The 26027-nt window shown below is 38.4% G+C and overlaps 1 protein-coding gene across 3 annotated transcripts in view; it reads right to left on the bottom strand.

Annotated features, from left to right (window-relative positions):
• Nucleotides 1–24164, bottom strand: part of NRDC (nardilysin convertase) — a 100981-nt gene extending 76817 nt beyond the window's left edge. Inside the window, exon 1 of one of the 3 annotated variants that reach the window (XR_002079903.2) lies at nt 23643–24164. Coding sequence is in view for 2 of the 3 variants with exons in the window: in XM_019449312.2 (XP_019304857.1) it covers nt 23643–23986 (344 nt within the window). In the remaining variant the exon portion in view is untranslated. The remainder of the gene's footprint in view (nt 1–23642) is intronic. The other 2 variants (XM_019449312.2, XM_019449313.2) reach the window with 2 other exon arrangements.
• Nucleotides 24165–26027: the final 1863 nt, after the last annotated feature.

Raw genomic sequence — 26027 nt, 5'->3', positions numbered from 1 at the left:
AATATCAAAGATAACTGATCACAGATCACCATAATGTAGTAATAATAAAATAATAAAAATAATAATAATGATGATGAAAATTACCGAAATGGGGCACAGAGACACAAAGTTAGCAAATGCTGCTAGAAAATGGTGCTGATAGACTTGATTGACAAAGGGTTGCCACAAACCTTCAATTTATGGGGGGGGGGGGGGGGGGCGGGGAATGCAGTATCTGTAAGATGCAATAAAGCAAAGCACAGTAAAATGAGGTATGCCTGTGCTGAGAGAAAATATCAACGATATATAAAAGTTCCTTCACATCAATGAGCAAAGAAACAAAACTAAGGAAAACAGGCTTTACTATTTATTTATTTATTTATTTATTTATTTATTTACAGATCAAGCATGAGCAGAGGAGGGGCAGAGAAAGGAAGAGAGAGAATCCCAAGCAGGCTCTGTGCTGTTAGCATGGAGCCTGATGCAGGGCTCAAACTCACGAACCGTGAGATCATGATCTGAGCTGAAATCAAGAGTTGGATGCTTAACCGACTGAGCCACCCAGGTGCCCCAAGGAAAACAAGTTTTACAAAGATATAAAAACATTTCAAGAAGAACCACAAGACATCCAATAAATGAAATGATGATGAAACTCACCAGAAATCAAAGATAACCAAATTAAAACAATAATATATTTTTCATCTAGCAAACTAGCTAAAAAAATAAAAATTACTGCTATCTAATAGCAGTAATGACAAGGGAGAGAGTATTCTCACCTAGTTTGGGGGTTCTGCTTACATAATGGTTCTGCTTACATAAATGGGTTAGAAAAAAGTGCCCAAGGTTAGGTAGCAAGATATTGTAATGGGATCACAAGTGAAATTACTTTCCATCTGACACCAATATACTATTATACTTTAATCACAAACTTCACTTGCCCCCAGACCCTTTGCTTCTTACATATACAAGTTAATGATTACTGATTGTTTTCTCCACATTTACATGTGTAAATCTTGTTTTCTTCACGTTCACCACATGGGTAATAATCTTGTGAGCTCAAAAAATACAGAGATGAAACCCCTGTTCACCACTCTTGTCTCCTCCCAAACATTAGCCTCTCTCATATTCAATTCTGCGTCCGCTCTCTTGATGGACAAGAGAGAACTCCAGACTTATAGTGTGCAACACTGTTTATAAATCTCAACTGGTATAGTGTTTGTATAGGGAAATACGGCTATACCCATTAAAATGTAAACTCTGCATACTTTTAACCTCATAATTTCATTTCTAGGCATCTTATGGAAATATTCATATACACCATAAAGATATGTCTACAGTGTTCACTAAAGCAACATTTGATAGGGAAAAACTAGAAATTACCCAAATGTCCACAAATAGATGAATGTGCAAATAAATTATTCTACAGCCATAACACAGCATACTACTTAGACTTCAAGACCTCATTTTCTCATATAGAGAGAAAATAGTGAGGCAAGTTCCAGCCCAAATTGCTATTTTTAGGCCTAGATAGTGCTAAATCATTTTAGTCAAAAAGAATACTTGGAGGGCTAACAGTGTAATTACATAAACTTGTCATTACTTCCCCCCAAACGATTTAGTCTCAAATATTTGTATGTATATAAGATGTCACCTATCTCTAAGAAAACTTCTCTTCCTCCAACTTATTCAATTTGTCTTCCTTTATTTGGTTTCATTCTCCCATTGCTCCTGTACTGATAGTGAAGACTGAAGTAGATGGTATTATTCTCTCCATCATAAAGTATCCACCCACTCACTTTTATTTGTTCCGTTAACAAGCTAACCTTTTGTTAAGAAGCCCACTTTCAGTCACTAAAATTACCAGTTACGAGCTCACATATTTAAATCCAAAAATACTTGAGACCACATGGTGAGGGTAGGGAGAGTGGGGACAAGTTACATAGTTACAAAGTAAGCCCTCCCAAATACCCTCTTTTTTTAAATTTTTTTAAGTTTATTTATTTTGAGAGACAAAGAGAATGAAAGGGGGAGAGGCAGAGAGAGAAAGGGAGAGAAAGAATCTCAAGCAGGCTCTGCACTGCAGGCTAAAACTCATGAACCGTGAGACCATGACCTGCCTGAAACCAAGAGTCAGAGACTTAACAAATTGAGCCACCAGGCGCCCCACAATATCCACTTTTAACCTAAAGAGATTTAGCACTGTTTAGACCTAGAATTAACAATTTAAGGCTAGAGCCTTTATCATTAATTACAGCACATTTGGAATTTTAGACATCTTTGCAGTTTAAAACTGCAGGCCTGGTTCAAGAAATCAATAAAAGCATTAAAAAAGCTTTAAAAAATCAAACCCCTGTTTACCCTTGCCTATAATTCTAGGCCAGCTGCAACTCTTGAGTCAAAACAGCCCATATACTAAAACTGATATGACCAGCCTGAATCAACTAAAGTGTTCTTATCCAAGCAGCATTAGTTTAAAGCTAAACATACAACTGTTTTTTAAAAAACAGGGCGCAGGGAGAAGACCTGCATGGTACAACATAGTTCTTGCAAATAACCACGCTCAAAAAATTCACATGCCTCTTTACTTGTTAAAACATAATACCAAGCCACTGTATTTAGGACCCACCAGAGGTACATTTTGCTCCCCAAATGGCAGTCCTTCCCCATTTCTCAAGGTTCCTCAGCTATGGAACAGGTGTTAGGTTATTAGGTGTGACTGATTATTTTAATAATGGCCCCAATTACTGACATACATATCTTCCCACAAGGGTCAGAGGCTATTTCTCCCAACCCCTTAAATCTAGGCTAGTTTTGTAAATTTTGGCCTATATATTGTGATGAAATTGATGTGTAAGTCCTGGAGCCTAGGCCTCAAGATGTCTTGCAGCTTCTGCCTTTACTCTCTTGGGAATCAGTTGCCATGTAAAGTAATACAAGCCAGACTGAACAAGCAGAGATTTTGTGCAGACAGAAGGCCCACTTTCTCACTGTCCTCACCAAGGTCCCAAACATGTGACTGAAGTCACCTTAGATACTCTAGCTCCAGTCAACCCACCGAATGAATGCAGCACACAAGTGTGACCCTAGGCACAAAAGAGTGTCCAGCTATCCCACAGAATTTTAAGAAATAATAAATCATTGTTGCTTTGAGCCACTTCAATTGTGAGGTAGACTGTTACACAACAATACCAATATACTGGGAGAACTCAAATGGTTGAGCAACACCACTTCTGGATATAAAGCAGGGACTCAAACAGGATTTGTAAATCAATGTTCATAGCAGCATTATTCACAACAGCTAAAAGGTGCAAACAACCCAATGTCTATCATTGGATGAATGGATAAACAAAATGTGGTATATGCACACAACAGAGTATTTTTCAGCTTTAAAAAAGTAAGAAATTCTGGAGCACCTGGGTGGCTCAGTTGGTTAAACGTCCCACTTCAGCTCAGGTTATGATCTCAGGTTTGTGGGTTCAAGCCCCGTGCTGGACTCTGTGCTGACAGCTCAGAGCCTAGAACCTGCTTCAGATTCGGTGTCTCCCTTTCTCTCTGCCCCTCCCCCACTCACATTCTCTGTCTCTCAAAAATGAACAAATGTTAAAAAAAAATAATAATACAAAAAAGGAAAGAAATTCTGACACATGCTACACGATGGATGAATTCTGAAGATACACTAAGTGATATAAGCCAGATAGAAAAGGACAAATATTGTGTAATTTCACTTATATGACATACCTACAGAAGCCAAATTCACTGCAAGAAAGTAGAATGGTAGTTGCCAGGGCTTGGGAGGGGGGCGGAAATGGAGAGTTATTGTTTAATGGGTTCAGAGTTTCAGCTTGACAAGATGAAAAGATATGGAGATGGATGGTGGTGATGGCTGTACAATATAAACATACTTAATGCTACTGAACCATACACTTAAAAATGGCTAAAATGGTAAATTTTGTTATGTATAGTTTACCACATTTTTAAAAAGCACAAATCTTCCCCAACTTGATTTCATAATCAAACAAGAGAAAGTTACAGGAATAGATAAATGGAAAGGAAAATATCAGCTTTATCTTTGATAAAAAGGTAGGATGAAGAACATGGCTTAAGAGTGGCTCAGAAATGGCTTACAAACACTATGAATTAAAGTTATCAACCAAAATAGAACTATTTCCCCCCAAAGCAGAACTTGTCCTGCACTCAGTTTACTGTACTAGAAAAGAATATGCCAAAGTACTTGCTGGCTACAGGCTGGAAAGAGATGAACAGGTTAAATTGGCACATGCCCCAGGTAATTCTACTGCACTCATTAATCAGATAAATCACTCCTCCAGTGAAGAGAAGAGGTAAAGAAAGAAGCTACGAGTTTTTTTGTGCCTTGAGGGAGGGGAAGAAAGGCTCCACTGCAGAATCCTTGGCTGCAAACCCCTCACCTGTGTCCCCAGCCCATCTTGGCTCTTGCATTTTCCCACAGCAAAGTCCCTCCACACTTAACCAGTGTTATAGTAGTATATAATAGTTTCAAAAGAAAACAGAGGAGAACTAGAAAAAAAATTTTTTGAGAAAATTTCCTGGCTGGAGTTCCTGGGTGGCTCAGTCAGTTAAGCTTCTGACTCTTGGCATCAGCTCAGGTTATGATCGAGCAGTGGTGAGATCGAGCTCCACACTGAGTGTGGAACCTGCTCAGGATTCTCTCCCAATCTCTCTCTCTCACTGCCCCTCTCCTGCTCACGTGCGCATGTATGTGTGTGTGCGCGCTCTCTCTCGCTCTCTCTCAAATTAAATAAACATAAAAAAGAAAAGAAAAACTTCCTGGAACTGAAGAACATACATTCTAGACTGACTGAGGAATAAAGGTACAACAAAACAAATGCATTGATTGTTACCTGATATGTTTGACCATAGCTGGAGAAGTTTTAAAGCTCTGGCAGAGTAGTAGGGAAGAATTCATGTTAGATAACAAAAGCACACTAAACAAAAATAATAAGGCATCTTCGATATAACACCAAAAGTACACACGGCAAGAGAAAAAAAATAAACTAGACATCATCAAAATTGAAAACTTTTGTGCTTCAAAGAATACTACCAAAGGAAAAACTTTGCAAATCATTTATCTAATGAGATGCATATCTAAAACACAACAACTATTACTACTCAATTAAAACAAAAAATAAAGACGAGCAAAGGATCTGAATAGACATTCTCCGAATAAGATATACATGGTATAAGACAACAAGACCACCAAAAACCACATGAAAAGATGTTCAACATCAGCCATCAGAGAAATGCAAATCATAATGAGATACCACTTTACACCTACCAGGAGGGCTATACTCAAAACTACAATGAGCTATCACTTCACACCTGTCAAAATGACTAAAATTAACGACACAGGAAACAAGAGATGAGGGTGAGGATGAGGAAAAAGGGGAACCCTCCTACCCTGTTGGTGGGAATGCAAACTAGTGCAGCCACTTGGAAAACAGTATGAAGTTTCCACAAAAAGGTAAAAAACAGCAATTTTATGATCCAGCAACTGCACTACTAGGTATTTACCCAAAAGATCTAAAAATACTGGTTTGAAGGGATACATGCACCCTGATGTTTAAAGCATTATCTACAATAGCCAGATTATGGAAGGAGCCCAAATGCCCACTGACTAATGAATGGATAAAGATATATATATATGAACATTACTCAACCATAAAAAAGAATGAAATCTTGTCATGTGCAATGACATGGATGGAGGTGGAGAGTATTATGCTAAGTGAAATAAGTCAGAGAAAGACAAACACCATATGATTTTACTCATATGAGTATTATGAAACAAATGAGAATTTAAGAAACAAAACAGAAGAACATGGGAGGGAGGGGTGGACAAGAGAGAGGCAAACCATAAAAAAGACTCAACTACAGAGAACAAACTGAAGGTTGCTGGAAGGGAGGTGGGCAGGGGGATGGGTTAAATGTGTGATGGGTATTAAAATGGGCACTTGTGATAAGCACTGGGTACTGCTGTGATAAGCAATGGGTGTTGTTATGTAAGTGATGAATCACTAAATTCTACACCTGAAACTAATATTGCACTGTATGTTAAATAACTGGAATTTAAATAAAAACCTGAAACTAAAAAAAAAAAAAAAAAAAAAAAAAAAAAAGATTGTAACAAGTATTGGTGAAGATGCAGAGAAATTGGAATTCTTTTACACTGCTAGAGAAAATTGTAAAATGGTACAGCCACTTTGAAAAATAGTCTGAAAAAAATCCTCAAATGGATAACCAGTTTCCATCTGATCCAGCAATTATGCCCCTGTTTATTATATACCCAAAATAAATAAAAACATAAGTTCACACAAAAGCTTGTACATATATGTTCACGGCAGCATTACTCATAATAACCAAACAGTGTCCACCAACTGTTGAAATAAATAAAATGCAGCATATTCATACAATGGAATATTACTCAGAAATAAATGAAGTTCTAACACATAGTACAACACGGATGAACCTTAAAAACAATACACTAAAGTAGCCAGTCACAAAGGATGAAAAATTTATGATTCCATTTACATGAAATGTCCAGAATAAGCAAATCTAGAGAGCAGAAGACAGATGAGTGTTTGCCTAGGGCTATGGAGATGGGGGACTGGGGAGACTGAGGTGAGGAGTGAGGGATTCCTTTTTGAGGTAATAAAAACATTGTGGTTATGGATGCACAACTGCAAATACACTAAGAACTATTAAGTTGTACACTTTAAATAAAGTCTATTGTGTGATGTGTTACTTATATCTCAATAAAGCTGTTCTTAAAAATAAGGCAATTAGGAGCACCTGGGTGGCTCAGTCGGTTAAGCAGCCAACTTCGGCTCAGGTCATGATCTCAGTTTGTGGGTTCCAGCCCCACATCAGGCTCTGTGCTGACAGTTCAGAGCCTGGAGCCTGCTTCAGATTCTGTGTCTCCCTCTCTCTCTGCCCCTCTCTGACTCATGCTTGCTCTCCCTCCCCCAAAAATAAACATTAAAAAAAATTTTTAATAAAAAATTTTTAAAAATAAGGCAATTAAAGAGAAAACAGTTGTTTAAGAAAGAAAATATAATTATAGTAGACTACATGTCCCAGTAGAAACAATATTTGGATACTGCAAATACTGAATACTGTTTATCAAAAAAACTGGGATGTATTTTACAATAGAGAAAGGGAAGAGGGGAGAGTTAGATATAAATTTCATTACCAGAAAAGACCTGGCTAATGAAAAATAAAAAATTATTTATTTTAGCAACATAATCAACTAGATTAAGATTTGTGTCAAGTAAAATAAACAGTAAGAAATCATTATTGTTTTTGTCTACATAACATGAAGATTTTTTGAAAAACCCTCCCTGCAAGTAAAAAATATGAACTTTTAGGCCATAATATAATGAAATACGAAATCAACAAAATGGAACATAGTAAAGATCCCTGAAAAAATATCCATGCATTTATGAAAACCTAACATATGATAGAGTTAGCATTACAGGAAAAAAAGACATACCAGGAATTAAGAAACTATGGTTACAGCCTTTAAAATAACTGTTTTTTACTTTTTTTGAAGCAGTAGGAAAAAATCCAATGAAAAAATATTTCATGATACATTAAATTCTCTGAAATTCAAATTTCAGTCTCCATAAAGTTTTACTGGCACACAGCCACACTCATTCATTTACATCTATTGCTGCTTTCTCCTTCCAAAGACCTTTGTGGCATTTTCACTGTTGTGCACTGCAGGCTCCACACTGTAAAAATTGCAGCAATGCACTTTATCACCCACCAGCATTTCAAGTGCCACATGTATCACTGTAAGTGCAACTTTTTAAAAAATATTTTTGAAAATGTTTTATTTTTGAAAGACAGAGTGCGAGTAGGAGAGTGGCAGAGAAAGAGAGAGACAGAGAATCCAGGCTCTGAGCTATTAGCACAGGACTTGAACCCACCAACAGTGAGATCATGACCTGAGCTTGGATGCCCAACTGAGCCACACAGGTGCCCCAGTGCAACTTTTTTTAAAGTGGCAATACATATTCATCATGTCCAAATAAGGAAAGGGAAAAATGAAATTCAAATGTCACACTTTTAGTGTGGATTTTGTTACCAAATAATAGGAAAATGCTGTGTTTATTATGTAATATTATAGCTATGCTAAAAGAATAAAATGTTATTACCAAGACTTAGCACTCATCACAGTGTTCACAACTCACAGAAGAGCAACACTCAGAAAAATCAGAAAATTTAAAATGAAATACCTCATTACAGTAGAATTTCTTCACAAAAATTAAAGATGAAAATGAGACTACAACCAAAGTAAGTTTCTGAGTAGCTCCATTTGTTAGCTAAGCAAGGAAAACTATTTACCAATGACGAGTTAGACTGTATTTTGTAAAAGCTGAAAAAATTTATAAAATTAATTATTAATTAAACTATTAGCCTGTTGATGAGAACTACTGCTCAAAGATTTGAGGACCTTAGTAACTGATAAGCAATTAAAAACAAGGCAAATGATTTCAAGATTTTGACTTTTGATGTGCCTAGATATGTTACCAACAACTCAGCTGTTTACTTGAAGAGTCAGTGCCAAGTCTGAAGTGACTGAGCAATTAGCCTCCATGAATATTCTGCGAGAACTACAGATAAGAATATTTTCAAAGGGGTTGAGAAAACATGAATGTACTACAACTGGAAGTGGGATCTAATATATAGTCCCACTAATGTTGGTAAAATAGGTATGGAGCAGAAAAAAAGATTTAGTTGGACAAATTTACCTTTTGTGAGGTGTTTCAAAGTCTATGATTATTCATGATCTTATCAGCAGTACTCTACAGAAAATATTTGAATCTATCATGTATTAAGGAGACAGTAGTGTCACTTATTCTTGTAGACTTCACAATCATCAGTTCTGTGAATTTTTGTTAGAAATAGAGGCTGAATATCTTGAATTACCCTTATTGTAGAGCAGTTTGATGGCTCAGCAATGGGAACATTTTATTGCAATTTTTGAGCTCAAGGCTAAGACAAATTTTTCTGCAAAAAAACCGCCTTCCACCACTATTGTCAAACACCAAATGGCTTTGGAAATTAGCTTTTGCTGAAGGCTCCATAATGTTTCTGAATGAATTCAACCCAAAATTACAAAATAGCACTTATGCAAAACATCTTATGGTAAAGTCATTTCAACAACAACGAATGTTATCTGAATCACAATAATGGCAAACTGCTTTATACACTTCCCGTGCTGTCAAAAGTTAAAACAAGAAGCCATAGCTCCATTACCACACAAATTTGCAGCAGTTATGTTTTCCAAGCAAACTCTAGTTCCAGCAAGTTTTTCAGATTTTGGTGCAAGCATAAGGGAAATTTCCATATTTGTAAGTCCTTTCAACTGTGCAAAGACTCCATCTAATTAAGGAGGTTCCACCTAATTTTCAATCAGAAATGATTAATCTACTATGTAATAACATGCTAAGGGGCAAAAATATCACAAGAATCTAACAGAATTCTATAAATGCTTTCCAAGCAATGAATATGCTAAATTAAAAGCATGTACTCAGGGACTGATATCAGTACTTAGCAGTAACTATCAGGATGAAAACACATTTTCAAAGATGAAATCCGTAAAATCTCATTACAAATCAGTATTAACAGATGCATATTCACAATCAACTTTGATTACAAGAAACACTAACTGTGAACCCCCCAAAAAACAAATGTTACCCCAATAAAAAGAATTTCACTGTGGGCACCTGGGTGGCCCAGTTAGTTAAATACCTGACTCTTGATTTGGGCTCAGGTCATGATCTCATGGTTGTGAGATCAAGCCCCACATTGGGCTGGTGCTGAGTGTAGAGTCTGCTTAAGATTCTCTCTCTCCTTCTCCCTCTCACCCCCATCCCCAACCACCCCCAAGCATAAGTTCTCTCTCAAAAATAAAAGAAAAAAAGGAAGAAAGAAAAAGAATTCCACTCTTCTCACTAGTAAATCTGTATTATCAAAAAAGTACTATTACTATATTTTGAACTTAATACAAATTTTATTTAAAATTTGCAAAGGCACCTTGGTGGCTTAGTTGGTTAAATGTTGGACTTCAGCTCAGGTCACGGTCTCACCGTTTGTGAGTTCTAGCCCTACTTCAGGCTCTGTGCTGACAGCTTGGAGCCTGGAGCCTGCTTTGAATTCTGGGTCTCCCTCGCTCTCTGCCCCTCCCCCACATGCACTCTGTCACTCTCTCAAAAATAAACATTAAAAAAAATTTTTTTTAATTTGCAGAAATTTTGGAAGCACCTGGTGGCTCAGTCAGTTAAGCATCCGACTTTGGCTCAGGTCATGATCTCACGGTTCGTGGGTTTAAACCCCACATCAGGCTCTGTGCTGACAGCTCAGAGAATGGAGTTCAGCTCCGATTCTGTGTCTCCCTCTCTCTCTGCCCCTCCACTGCTTGCGCTCTCTCTCTCTCACTCAAAAATAAATATTAAAAAAAAAAAATTTTTAATTTGCAGAAATTTTTAAAAATTGCAGAAATGCTTTCTTCCTTGTTATAAAAGTACCCACCTAATATCTTTAATTTTGCCTCTTAACTGGCAAAGCCTAAAATGTTTACTATTTACCCTTTAAAGAAAACATTTGGTGACTTCTGGGATATAGACTTCAAAAGGTGTACTTGGACAACTGGTTGTCCCTATTTTTTAAAAAGTGATAAAATTAGATCCATATCCTATAAAAAGCAAAACTGTAAAACTTCTAGAAGAAAATAAGATGAAAAAAACACAAACAATAAAAATAAAGATAAAGTACTATGACTAACTTTTCAGACTTTATAAACAAAGGATAAAGATAAGCTATACAGACTTAGAGAATATATTTGCAACTCATATAACCAACAAAGGATTCAAAATATGTAAATTATCAATTTTAAAGAAGAAGAGAAAGAACACTCCTCTCCAACAAAATGGGCAGTTCATAAAAGGAGAAATCCAAATGGCCAGGAAACATGAAATAATGCCTGATCTTATTAGTAATAAGGTAAAATGCCAACAAAAGGACTTTTTGAAAGAGAAAATGTTTCCTAAAGATCAATTCTCAGTAATTTTTTTAAAGTCTGATTTCTTATTATTTCTGAGAAAAAGAGAGAGAGAGGCAGAGGGAGAGGGATAATCCCAAGCAGGCTCCACGCTGACACAGGGCTCATGTGCAGGAGATCGTGACCTGAGCTGAAGACACTTAACTGACTGACCCACCCAGGAGCCCCTCAATAATTTTTAAATCTAACAATATCAAGAGTTGGTAGGAAACGCTATAAAAGCAGGAACACTAATGCTCTATTGGCATAAATGTAAAATAAAACAGTACAACCAGTTAGAAGAGTATTTTGGAAACATCTAGTAAAAAACAAGTTGTTTCAGGGAAGAAAAAAAAAAGAGAGGAGCACCCGGGTGGCTCACTTGGTCGAGCTTCCAACTTCGGCTCAGGCCATGATCTCCCGATTCATGGATTGGAGCCCTATATCCGGCTCACTGCTGTCAGTGTGGAGACCACTTCAGATTATCTGTGCCCCCCGCCCCCTCCCAGACTCACATCCCCTCTCAAAAATTAAAAAAAAAAAACAAACAAAAAAAAACCCTTTTTCCCTTATAGGTATATATACTCTCAAATGTGTGCCCAAGGAGTCATGTATAAAAATGCTCACTGAACAGGCACCTAGGGGGCTTAGTCATTAGTCAGTTAAGCCATCTGACTTTGGCTCAGGTCATTATCTCCCGGTTGGAGAGTTTGAATTCCACAACCAGTGAGCTCAAGCCCTGCTTCGGGTGAACGCTGCTTCTCTTTCTCTGCCTCTCATGGGATTCTCTCTCTCTCTCTCTCTCTCTCTCTCTCTCTCTCTGCCCCTCACAAGACTCTCTCTCTCTCTGTCCTTGCTCACTTGTGCCCTCTCTCAAAAGAGAAAAAGAAAAAATGTTCACTGAACACTAGAAACAAATGTCCAACAATCAGAGAAAAGATAAATTGTGGCATAATCATAAAAAAAATAACAGAAACCTGGGAATAATCTAAATGACCAATAATAGGAAAACAGACAAATTATGATATATTCATACAAAATATTACTAAAGAGCATTTACCATTAATAACTAGAGTATTACACTTTATTAGCACTGATAAATCTCAAAAGCAATGCTAAACCAAAGGAAAAAAAAAGGCAGGTTCTGAGACATCTAATATGACAATTTCTATTTGTATGTCTTAAAACATGCAAAAACAAGAATATATACTGTTTACAGATAAATGTACATTTGATAAAAAGTATAACAATATATATAGGAATGAATTTTATCAAATTCAGATAATGGTTAATACTGGGAAAAGAGGGTAGGGAATGAAATGAGAGAAGCAGTTATAAAGAGCTTCAACTGTATTGGTATGGTTTTATTTCTTTTATTTTTAATTTTTTTTTTAATGTTTATTTTTGAGAGAGCATGAGCGGGGCAGGGGCAGAGAGAGAGGGAGACACAGATTCTGAAGTAGGCTCCAGGCTCTAAGCTGTCAGCACAGAGCCCAACGCGGGGCTAGAACTCACAAACTGAGATAATGACTGACCTAAAGTCGGACACTTAACCGACTGAGCCACCCAGGCACTGCAGTATGGTTTTATTTTTTTTTTTAAATTTTTTATCTGAAACAAAAGCAAGAAATAAAATGATAAAAGACTGAAAAACTTATCTTTATATAACAATCAGAGCAGAGGAGAAAAGGATGAAAGAGTCAGAGATGGAAGCAAGGCTGAGACAGGTACTACTGTAGGCACTGGGGATTCAGCAGTGAACAAAACAGACTCCTTGCTCTCACAAACCAGTAAATATATAGTATATCAAGTGGCAATAAGTGCTATGAAGAAACATAACCATGAGAAAGGGTATAGGGATTGGGAACCTGAGTAAAATTGTTATTTTATACAGGGTTCTATTTAAAGCCAATGAAATTGGATGAGATAACGCAGGGAGCAAAGGTAGCCAGGGAAAAGAAGAGGTCTGAGAACTGAGCCCTCGGTACTCCAAAATTTAGAGGTCAAGGAGATAAGAAGGAACCTTCAAGTGAGGCAGAAAGAGAACTAGAACAGTGCTGACTGACCTGGGAGCCATCTGAAAAAAGCATTTCAAGAAGGAAAGAATGATTAACCATGTCATATGATACTGAAAGGCCAAGAAAGATAAGAACTTGAGAACGGCTCAACCGTAAAGGATATTGGTGATCTTGAAAACAGCTGTTTTGATATAGCAATAGTGGCAAAAGACCACTCTTGAGTTCAAGAAATTATGGGAGTGTCAACTATACCTCAATTAAAAAAAAAAATTGGGGGGAGTACGTGGGTAGCTCAGTCGGTTAAGTGTCCGACTTTGGCTCAGGTCATGATCTAGCAGTTTGTGAGTTCCAACCCTGCGTCAGGCTCTGTGCTGACGGCTCAGAGCCTGGAGCCTACTTCAGATTCTGTGTCTCCCTCACTCTCTCTGCCCCTCCCCCATTCCCACTCTGTCTCTCTCAAAAATAAATAAAAACATTTCAAAAAAATTTTCAAATGGGGCGCCTGGATGGCTCAGTTGGTTGAGCATCCAACTTTGGCTCAGGTCATGATCTTGCAGTTCATGAGTTTGGGCCCCACATCGGGCTCTGTGCCGAGAGCTCAGAGCCTGGAGCCTGCTTCTGACTCTGTGTCTCCCTCTCTCTCTCTGCTCCTCCCCTGCTCATGCTCTGTCTCCTTCTCTCTCAAAAATAAACATTAAAATAAATAAATAAATAAATAAATAAATAAATAAATAAATAAATAATTTTGGGGGGTGCCTGGGTGGCTCAGTTGGTTAAGCATCCAACTTCAGCTCAGGTCATGATCTCACAGTTCATGAGTTTGAGCGCCACATGGGGCTCTGTGCTGACAGCTCAGAGCCTGGAGCCTGCTTCGGATTCTGTGTCCACCCCCACTACCTCACCCCCGCTTTCTCTGCTCCTTCCCCACATGCACTCGTGCTCTCTCTCTCTCTCAAAAATAATAAACATTAAAAATATTTTTCAATTTTTTAAATGATAGTATGGAACATATTAATGGCAATGAAAGCTATAAATCACACATTAAATGAAAAAATATATAAATTAAAATGGACATTATGTCAAAAAAAAAGAAATAATGAGAATAGATGAACTGCAAATTTCAAGTGTAGACAATTCTTTTAACAAGCTTTGCTACAAAGAAAACCAAGAAACTTGAGTAGATGGAAGGTATAGCTCACAGAGGATGTGGGAAAAAAAAATGTCTTTCCCCTGAAGACAGGAATGATTACAACATATCTGTATACTCGTAGAAATGATCCAGTAAAAGAGAGAAACTGGTAATGCAGAATGGAAGGGGAACGACTGCTGGAATTGATGGACAGCATCAACAAAGAGCAGATGGGGCTAGTGCACAAATGAAGAGATGGGTCTTAAGAGGTACAGACATGTGATTCATTAGTAACAGAAGAAAAGGCATGCAAAGACTCAAAGAGACAAAGTCCCTCCCTACAAAAATTTCAAAATAAGGGGTAAAGATAAATTTAACTTAAAAAATTTAAAACAGCTTGAAAAAAATTGCTACAGGGGCACACAGGAGTATAAATAACTTACATGTGGGAGGGGAAGACTGACCTAAAAGAGTGAGAAAGGATTCACAAGGGGCGCCTGGCTGGCTCAGTCAGTCAAACATGCGATTCTTGATCTTGGGGTCATCAGTTTGAGCCCCACAGTGGGTGCAGAGATTACACACATACATAAGATTCACAAAGGAGGCAATACTTCAACTCACAAGGCAAATATGACCTAAGAGTATAGCATGTGCCAAGAAAGAGTACAAAACAGCACAACAGAAGATGAAACTAGAAAGAAACCAAAATGAACGGGCTTGGAGCTTATCTCCCATGGTAAGAAATATGCTTAGATGGAACCAAATGAGAACACAATCCATTTACACTAATCAGTGCTCAATACCTGTTCAGAATGTGTTTTCACAGAACATCATTTTAGGCTATCATGTAATAAAAGCATTACCTAATAGGATTACGGTAAAAATTAAGTGAGATCAGGGCGCCTGGGTGGCCCAATCGGTTAAGTGTCCGACTTCAGCTCAGGTCATGATCTTGCCATCCGTGAGTTCGAGCCCCGCGTCGGGCTCTGGGCTGACAGCTCAGAGCCTGGAGCCTGTTTCAGATTCTGTGTCTCCCTCTTTCTCTGACCCTCCCCCATTCATGTTCGGTCTCTGTCTTAAAAATAAAAAAACGCTAAAAAAAAAAAAATTTAAGTGAGATAATCTACGTAAACTCCTTAGAATAGGACCTAGTATATAGTAGGCACTTAACAAATACCAGCTATTATTATTAGAAGGAAGATTACTGTTGATGGTAGTGATATATATATGAAATAACTTTTCAAATTACAATCTACTTCCAACCCTCGCGAAAACAGTTAAATTCTGGTCCAACCATATAATTGAGCCTTCCAATGCTCCCCTCCCCCAAAATACTAGAAATAGACTATACTCAGTTTCCTGTGAGTTGGACTGACTTCATTCTGGAAAACAATATGACTATGAGACCTATGTCAGAGTGGAAGTCCCAGAATAAACCAATCGCCTTGTCTGCCAGTTCTCCCAATTACAGATCATCTTTGAAACAGACAAGGTCACCAGAGGTTACCCTACATATCTACCAAACTCATTAGGACTGGGTTCATTCGCAAAGGACTCTGTAGGGAATAAAGAGGCTTCTTAGGTAAAGAAAATTTGACAATATCTCATAAAATGGTAATGATTAAATATGGTATATCTACACAATGGACCGACTTTGTTGGTAGACAAAGTATGTATACCGAAAAACAGTAAGAAAATGTTCACGACATTGTTAAATATATACCATTTTTTTAAAAATTTTTTAATGAGAGAGACAGAGACAAAATGTGAGTGGGTTGGGGCAGAGAGGGAGGGAGGCACAGAATTTGAAGCAGGCTCCAGGCTCTGAGCTGTCTGCCCAGAGCCTGATGCAGGGCTCGAACTCACGAGCTGTGAGATCATGACCTGAGCCGAAGTTGCTCGCTCAACCGACTGAGCCACCCAGGCGCCCCTACCATTTTTTTAAATGTATAGCAAAACAGTATAGTACTGGCACAACATACACACATAGACCAATGGAAAAGAACTGAGAGCCCAGAAATAAACCAATACATGCTTACATGATCAATTAATCTATGACAAAGAAGGTAAAAATCTACAATGAGGAAAAGAAATTCTCTTCAATAAATGGTGGTAGGAAAACTGGACAGCTACATGAAAATGAATGGGCCTGAACCACCTTCTTACACCATACACAAAAGTAAACTCAAAATGGATTAAAAAACCTAAATTTAAGTCCTGAAACCATAAAACTCCTAAAAGAAAACATAGGTAGTAATCGCTTAGACATCAACCTTAGCAATATTTTTCTGGATATGTTTGCCCAGATAAGGGAAAACAAAAGCAAAAATAAACTGGGACCATATCAAACTAAAAAGCTTTTGCACAGAGAATGAAACCATCAACGAAACAAAAAGGCAACCTCCTCACTGGAAGAACTGCAGATAACATATGCAATAAGGGGTTAATATACAAAATATATGAAGAACTCCTATGACTCAACACAAAAAAAACAAATAATCTGACTTAAAATGGGCAAAAAATGCGCACCATGGGACTTCAGTCGGTTAAGCGACTGACTCTTGATTTCAGCTTAGGTCATGATCTCCCAGTTCATGAGATCAAATCCCATGTAGGTTCTGCACTGACAGCACAAAGCCTGCTTGGGATTTTCTCTCTCCCTCTCTCTCTCTCTGCCCCTCCTATGCTCACACACATATGCACTCCCTCACACTCTCTCCCTCTCTCTCAAAATAAGTAAGAATTTTTTTTTTAAAAATGGGCAGAAGACTTGAATAGACATATTTCCAAAGAAAACATACAGATGGCCAACAGAAACATAAAAAGATGCTCAACATTACTAATCACAAAACCACAATGAGAAATGACCTCACACCAGTCAGCATAGCTAAAGGAGTAACAAGGCAAGCATGTGGAGAAAAGGGAACCATTGTGCATTACTAGTGAGACTGTAAATTGGTGCAACCACTATAGAAAACAGTATAGCAGTTCCTCAAAAACTAAAAATACAAGTATCACAGCATCCAATAATTCCACTTCTGGGTATTTACCCAAGAAAAATGAAAACACTAATTCAAAAAGATATATGCACCCTGTATTTACTGCAACATTATTTACAACAGCCAAGATATGGAAGCAACCTAAGTATCCACTGACAGTTGAATGGATAAAGATGTGGTATACATACATGATGGAATATTAGTCGTGAGAAAGAATGAAATCTTGCCATTCATGAAAAGATGGATGGACCTACAGGTGAAATAAATCAGACAGACAAACACATTTAAATACCATATGATTTCACTTATATATGGAATCTGACAATCAAAACAAACAACAAAGGAAAACAGACTCGAAGAGAACTACTAGTGATCACCAGAGGGGAGATGGTGGAGGGATAGGTAAAAGGTGAAGGGGATTAGAAAGTACAAACTTCCAGTTATAAAATAAGTCACGGGGAATAAAAGTACAGCATAGTGAATACAGTCAATAATATCGTAATAACTTTGTGTGGTGACAGTAACTATACTTACTATGGTGAGCATATCACAATACATAGAATTGTCAACTCACTATGTTATACACCTGAAACTTACATGTCAACTAAATGTCAATTAAAAATATACATACAAATTACAAATGCATAGCACAAAGGAATAAAGACTATAAAAATGCAGCAAGTGGTTAATGCTGGATGGAATGATTATAAGAATTTTTAAATTTTTTGTTATTTAAATTTCCTACAATGAATACCTAATACTTTTATTTACTGATCTTCTTTCATTATTAAAAAGTAAATAATCCAAATCAAATTCCTTCTTTCTTTCCCTAGAGAAATAAGCTTACTGAATATCATTCCTAATCATTTCTATATAAATCTAAACATAAAGAACTATATTTTAGGTAAACATATAATGAGAGGTGTTATTTTTTCCTTTTAAAAACAGAATTATAGGGGCGCCTGGGTGGCTCAGTCGGTAAAGCATCTGACTTCAGCTCAGGTCATGATCTCACCGTCTGTGGGTTCGAGCCCCCCACCGTTGTGAGGCTCTGTGCTGACAGCTCAGAGCCTGGAGCCTGTTTCAGATTCTGTGTCTCGCTCTCTCTCTGCCCCTCCCCCACTCATGCTCTGTCTCCCTCTGTCTCAAAAATAAACAAACATTAAAAAAAAAAAAAGAATTATACAACCTACTTTGGTCTGCAACTAGCTTTTTTCATTCAACAATATATCAGGACATGTTTCCATTTCTTTTTTTATTGCTATATATGATTTTCATTATATAAAAAACTTAATCTTTAGTCACTAATGGTCATTAAAGTTGTCACCAATTTTTGCTATTACAAACAATGCTGCAAACATCATTTAATTGGGAACATATTGGGGTGCCTGAATGGCTCAGTCAAGTGGCCAATTCTTGATTTCGACTCAGGTTGTGATCTCACGGTCATGGGATCAAGCACCGCATCATGCTCTGCTCAGAGCTCCCTCCCCTGCTTGTGCTCTCTCTCTCTCTCTCAAAATAAGTAAACTTTAAAAAATTAAAAAATAATAAAGTAATTGGGAACATTATAGCTAACATCTGTGTGCTATGTGCCAAACACCACAAGCTTCTACATGAATTAAATACACAATATCACATGTATTATTACTACTTGTATAATTTATATTTTGTCTTCTGTAACCTACCCATTCATACTATTTTCCCTGAAAACCAACTAATTATGTTTTTAAATTGGCCAGGATACAAAAAATTTTTTTAAGTTTATTTACCTTTAGAAAGAGAGAGAGAGAGAACTGAGCACGCACATGAGCAGGGGAGGGGCAGACAGAGAGGGAAGGAGACACAGAATCCAAAGCAGCCTCCAGGCTCTGAGATGTCAGCACAGGACTTTAACCCACAAACTGTGAGAACATGATCTGAGGAGAAACCAAGGGTCGGAGGCTTAACTGACTGAGCCACCCAGGCACCCATGGCCAGGATACAAATTTAATCTAAAAAATTTCTGGCAGAATATCCCCATGAGTTCCATGAAAACACCTAGCATATGAGCACTCATGCATTTGTACATTCTACAAATATTATCTGAGAACCTACTATGTGCTGGACACTAAGTGAACAAGACATAGTCTCCACATTCACTGGTTTTAGCCTAGCTAAATTGAGTTAACAACGAGAGAGGAAAAAAAAGTAAAAAATAGAATACATCAATTAAAGAAAGACTAGTATCTTATATCAGTGCACACCATTCAAACACCATTCAATACACAATTATAATTACCTCCTAAACCAGTCTTGCCACATCCTATGGATCTGATCTTCAGATTCATCTTAAAACACTGGTTTACTTACGTCATTTTCATGCTCAAGAACCCACAACTTCTCTTAGTATTTCCCAAATACACCTCACCCATTCTCATTAGCTATTTCAACCTTCACCACTAAAGGATTCCTGTTTCCCACTACAACTCTTAAAAGAATCACTTAAGTAAACCTCAACGCTTACTTTACAGAACAAAAAAATCTATAAAGCAAGAATGCTTTCAGCACCTAACTGCCTGCATCCATACTCATTACACCTTCCTCCATTTTCAGTGAAGAGATTTTGTGTTCCTCTTCTCTAAACCAATCGCTTCGTTAATATTCTTGATCCCGTCTCCTCACTACTATGTAAGGATTTTGTTCCATTATCTCCTGTATCTTCAACCTCTCCCTCTCTGATTCTTTTTTTCCCTCAGGCAATAAACATTCTCAAGTTTCTTCTGCCTTGAAAAAAATTCTCCCTTCACCCCATATAATACTTTATCCTAAAATTTTCTCTCATCCCCTCCCCTTTAAAACCAAACTTCTTTAAAAATGTCTATCTCATTATCTAAAATGTCTTACCTTGTGACTCAATGAAGTCTAGCTTCTGCCTCCCTATCATTCCTTTAAAACAGCTGTCACCAGGAACAAATAATTTCTTGGGTCTCCACAAGATTGTTCTCAGTTCCTGGGGTACTGGGTGACTCAAGTCGATTTAGTGTCCGACTTCGGCTCAGGTCATGATCTCACAATTTGGTTCATGGGTTCGAACCACCAGACTGTTAGTGCAGAGCCTGCTTGGGATTCTCACTCTCTGCCCCTTCCCCACTCATGCTTTCTCTCTCAAAATAAACCTCAAAAAAAAAAAAAAAAAAAAAAAAAGATTTTTCTCAGTTCTTATAGTACCTGACTTCTCAGAATAATCTAACAATGATCATTCTTTGCATAAAGCATTTTCCACTGCTCTTCATTTAAAAAAAAAAAAAAAAAAAAAAACCACTATCATGTAGTTTTTCTCCTTCCTAACTGTTCCTTTTCAATTTCAGTGGTTTATGGGCTGCTTTTCTTCTGTGTCCTTAAAGGTCCTCTGCCTTAGATTAATGTGCCCAAGGTCACATAACTAGTGACAGAAGACTAGATACACAAAGGACTAAAAATGCCATACTTTACACATGCTAGCACCTCTTACATTTAATGCATTTGTGCTTCAGTATCTGCTCCCTAACTCTACCAAAAGTCTAGAAGAATTAGAATTCTTTTTAATGGACTAGAGAATTTTTTTAATGCTAAATCTTATTTCCAAAAGAAACATTTTAGTTCGAGCCCCAGTAGGGCTCTGTGCTGACAGTTCAAAGCCTGGAGCCCGCTTCTGATTCTGTGTCTCCCTCTGTCAGCTCCTCCCCTGCTAGCACTCTGTCTCTCTCTCAAAAATAAATTAACATTAAAAAAAAACAGTAGTTCCCAATTTGAAGTCCCTTAATTCTTCCAAATAAGGAAATCAACATTTACTAAACACTTATACAGATCCCTAAAAAAAAAAAAAAAAAAAAACCAGAATAGATGTCCTGTAGGTATGTTTAACATTTCACAAAAGCTAAATACAAATTACACATATACATAAGTAAAATTCCACAGGCTATTACTTAATAAGTGCGGGTTGGTAAGCAAATCTTTCTAGGCATTATTTCACCCTAATAATCCTTTAATCAGGTCTGCCTCTGGTGCTTATTCACACATTCCAAAGACATATAATAAGATGGATATGCACTGTAACAGACGATGTACAAAATCCTACTGAAATACAGTTAAAGGAGGGATTGGTGCTACATATAAAAACTTCACAGAGAAGACATCTGAGAGGGTCCTAGAAGGATAATTCAGCTCTCTGGGCTGCAGATGCTTCATGTCTGTTTCTGGCTACAAAAATTCACAGAATTTCACTTTAGGTTGGATAAGTCTTTAAAGATCATCTAGCACTGAGGTTTTCCACTTTTTTTTTTAAGTAACAAAATCTTTTCTTTAGAAGTCTAATTGAAACTTTCAGTATATTAGAGATAAAAGCGGACTTGCTCTTTTGAAAGGAGAAAGTCACTGGAAAATACCTGTACTAATCAACCCCCATTCACTTTAAAATAAGAAAAACGAGACAGTAAGAAGAAAAATGATTTGAGAAAGGACCACATCAAAATAGAAATACAATATATTCAAAGAATTCTTCTTAAGTATTACCTCTTCTTTTAAATCTTTCCTAATTTTCTCCCTAAATGCAGTTTACAACTCCTTATATTATTCCTTAGTATATAAAACATATACTTCCATTATGGCTTCTATAAATTTTTAGCACCCTAATTTTAGCTTTTTTTTTTTTAACATTTATTTATTTTTGAGAGACAGGGCGAGACAGAGCACGAGTGGGGGAGGGGCAGAGAGAGGGAAGTACACAAAATCCGAAGCAGGCTCCAGGCTCTGAGCTGTCAGCACAGAGCCCGATGCGGGGCTCAAATTCATGGACCACGAAATCATGACCTAAGCCAAAATCGGCCGCGTAACCAACTGAGCCACCCAGGTGTCCCTAACTTTTTTTTTTTTTTAACATGTGTATGTCCCTCTTCTACATTGGAAGCTCCCTGAACACAAAGGCTGTCTTACTCATTTTTTTTGTATGCCCAGCACTGAGAATAAAATTAAGTTATATCCAATCAAGTTTTAGAAAAGATTTAAGATAGCGCAGTGTGTGGCACACAAGACTTTAGTATTTGTCAAATAAATTTGCCAAAATAGGTCATTAAATGAAATAACATATCTAAAGCAGTTAGAACAGTATTTGACACATGGTGTATATTCTTTAAACATTAGCTGTTAATATGTAATTTTACGTAGGCTAAAAAAACTGAAGCTATTACTGAACATTTAATCTAGAAAACTAAGCACCTTTAATCAAGGTTTCAATTTGCTCATTCACATATTACTAATGCAAACACATCTTTGATGAGAAAAAGATTTAGCCCATCCATAAAGATCTCTTGACCCTGCAGCCTGGAAAAAATAGTACAAAGAATTGTGTACTGTTAATCTCTAGACTTGAAGCTAAAGGAGAAATGTGGCCAGTCTTAAACTAGAAGCTAAATCACCTGTTTCAGTCATCTGTCCAATGGGAGTGATGGGGAGTGGAAAAGATTACCTCCAAGGTTCTTTCCTGTTCTAACACTGTAGAGGCTTCTAACAAATTGGGACCTAGAATCCTTCACCTTTCAACTCAATAGGAGCAAGAACTCTATAAAAATCAGTAAATGGTGCACTGGATTTGGTGTCAAATGGACAGGGTTTTTATATCAGTTGTAGTTAACAGTGTAATTCTAAGTAAGAAGCCAACTCTCTGGATCTCAATTTCCTCAACCTGGAAAATGAAGTTGTTGGACAATATGATCTCTCTTTAAAATACATCACACATTCTATGAAATAAGCTACCTCTGAAAGAAATATTCAGGTAGATGTTTAGAGGATTCCGGCATAAAACAAAAAGCAGACAATTTCAGAATTAAAAGAAACCTCAGAAGACTTCTATGACTCACACAACTCAGACCTACGTGCTCTCTAATACACTTTGGAAGAGGTCACCCAAACATTCTAGTAATGAAGAACAACCCATAGAAACAAACCACTTCATCGTAGGCCAACTATGACGCCCAAGTTCTTTTACTGAAGCCACACTATCCTCTATAACTTCCACCCATTAGTTTTACCCCTTTCAACCAAGGGCACCTATTTATTTGTGGCCAGTGATAATATGCCCCTTAAATATCTTTTCCAAAATTAAAATTCCCAACTCCTTCAACCTTTCCTCATAACCTAATACAAGACTCCCTCACCATCCAGCATGTCTTCCTCAGAGAACCCACCATTCTTAGCGAATGTCAAAATTACTCCAAGAGCCCTTCCCATTCTGACATCCTGATTCCTCGTGAAACTCAAGATTTCCCACTTGTCCGGCTGACACCACATGGAAGCCCCTAATTGCCCTCCACCCAAGGAAGCACCTGTGATGGGAAATGTGCCCCTGTTGCTCTTTTGGGAGACAGAAACAGAGAAGCCCCCACCCGGCTCTCCTCCCGGGTCCAAGCCTCCTCCCTCACCGGTACTGCTTGGGGTCGCTGGGAGACTTGACGATCTCAGGGTCTCCGGCATTACTAACAGACCCCCTTCGTCCCTCTTCCTCAGATTCATCAGCTCCTAGACGGGCAACACGGCCGCTCTCTCCCAAATCCTGTCCGTTGGACTGCAGGTCAGGACAGCTGCAGGTAGACTTCGCCTTGTTCCTTCCAGGCATGGTCAGAGTAGGAAAGGGTCTGGCAGCAGCCGAGTCTTCGCACCGACCCCGCGCTCGAATTCTCCACAGCGCCGCGGACTCCCGCCCGGCCTCAAACCACAACTTCCTCCCGGTGGCACAGACTGCAGCAACCGTGACTCTCCTCAGCATTCACCACCAAGCTAGAGCGATGGGCATCCCGCTCGCCTGGGCCCACCTCCTCCTCCTACTCCTCCAGCCGCTCCTCCTCCGCGTTCCAGAGGCGGCGGCGGCCGGCGCTGGTGCTGCCGCAGCCGCTGGGGAGGACAGGCCTGAACCCCTCCCCCAATCCGGTCTGCCTCACACCAGCTTCCCTCAAGCCCCCGCCCTCGCGGTCGCCGATGTCGTTACTGATTCTAGCCAATCAGTAGGGAAGAAGAGAGGTCACGCGCATGCAAACAACCAATGGGAACAGGGAATAAAAAGTACCAAAGCGACCGGGCCGGATTTTTGGAGCACCTAGAAACCTAGGGTGGGCGGGGCGAGGAAGTAGAGGCGGAGAGAGTGGCGCGGAGGACGACGGGAAGAAAGTGCTTGCGCCGCGTTTATGACGTTTCTGTGGTGTAGGTTTGAGGGGAAGGCTGAATAATGTTCCGCGGCCTTGAGAAAAATATTCCCCTAATGAGAAAACCGAGAAGCGAGTGGAGAAAATGAATTCCCAAGTTTTTTTTCTCCAATCATATTTTGTGTATTCTGCCCTTCACAGCCGGCGCGTAGCCATAGGCTGTGACTCAGCATATAAAAAGCGGAACGCCGGAAGTATTTTTCGCCGCCGGATGGGAGCCGCGAGAGAGCTAAGCAAAGCTGAATGCCAGAGATAGCCGTTAAAGTTTTTCACCTTATCGCCAGGCAAACCTTGGTGCTATATGCCCTCAGAGCCTAAGAAAGTGCTTGAAAGACCAGTGTGCTCATTCTTCCATGCGAGAACATTAGCTACCCCACAGCCTAGAGTCCACAGCATTATGTTCAGCTAACTTTAAGTAGCCACAGCTTCCCTGGCTACTACTCTGAAGTACCTTTTTCCAAAGTTTTTTCTGCTTGTAATGGTCTTTGGTGGGCCATCATCTAAACTGTGACTGAAACAGACATACTTGGAAAATAAAAAGCAACTGCCATGTTAATGAAGTACAATATACTGACACCGTGAGTCAAAAGATCCTCACACGTAAAGGGAATAAATCTGTATAAATGAATGGAGAAAGACCAAGCAGAGGGAGGGATTCATTTCATGGCTGTTAAAGGTATTTAAATGTTTCTAGGCCGCCTGAGTTCCAGACACAGGGAATGCAATCAGGAACAAACAAAAATCCTTGTCTTTATCAGGCTGGCTTTTTTTTTTTTTTTTTTTTTTTTTTTTTTAAGTAAACTCTACATCTGTAAGGTGGGGCTCCAACTCAATACTCTGAAATCAGGAGTGGCATGCTCTCCCAACTAAGGCAGCCAGATGCCCCTGGGGTTTGCATGCTAATGATAATGGGGGGTGGGGGAACAGAATAAAATCAGTGATACATTTTTAAAACAATGAATGCTCTGACAAATAATGCAGGGTAGGAGAATAAGGAGTTGGGAAGAGTAAATGCAATGATTCAGGCAGGAGATGATGAAAACCTGAACTAGGGCAGCAGATGAGATAAAATTGAAAAAATATTGTTCAAATATTCCAGTTTATTTTCATACATCTTTTCAGGATGATCATCTATCAGTTTTTAAGCTAAGAACTCCTCTGGACTTCCCTCCTTCAAGGAAATGTTTTTTCTTGTATATCCAGCCCCCAGGTTAGCTTCCCAGTCAGTACATTGTGAAGCAGTCAGTAATGTTTGTTGTTGAATAAATACCTGAAGTGACATGTCTATTTTGAAGGTGTTTTGTTTGTTTTTACTTACCAAAGCAATAACATCATAAATAAGGAATCTTCAGATTCAGCCAGTAATTAGAATTTTATAGCTGGGAACAAAGAGAGGCCATATCTAAAGTGTGACCTGGGGGTGCCCAGCTGGTTCAGTCAGTGGAGCATTGATCTTGGGGGTGTGAGTTCAAGTCCCATGTTGGGTGTAGAGATTAAAAAATAAAATCTTTAAAAATAATAATAAAGTGTGACCCGTTAGTTTTTTTCCCTTTAGAAAGAGCCCTCTAAATCTTATAGTTGACCCGACTGTAGAGATACGGTAAGAGA

This window comes from Panthera pardus, unplaced genomic scaffold (assembly GCF_024362965.1).
Source record: "Panthera pardus isolate Hobbes unplaced genomic scaffold, ASM2436296v1 HiC_scaffold_11, whole genome shotgun sequence".
In the NCBI taxonomy this organism is placed as follows: Eukaryota; Metazoa; Chordata; class Mammalia; order Carnivora; family Felidae; genus Panthera; species Panthera pardus.
This window is presented reverse-complemented; position numbering and strand designations above follow the sequence as displayed.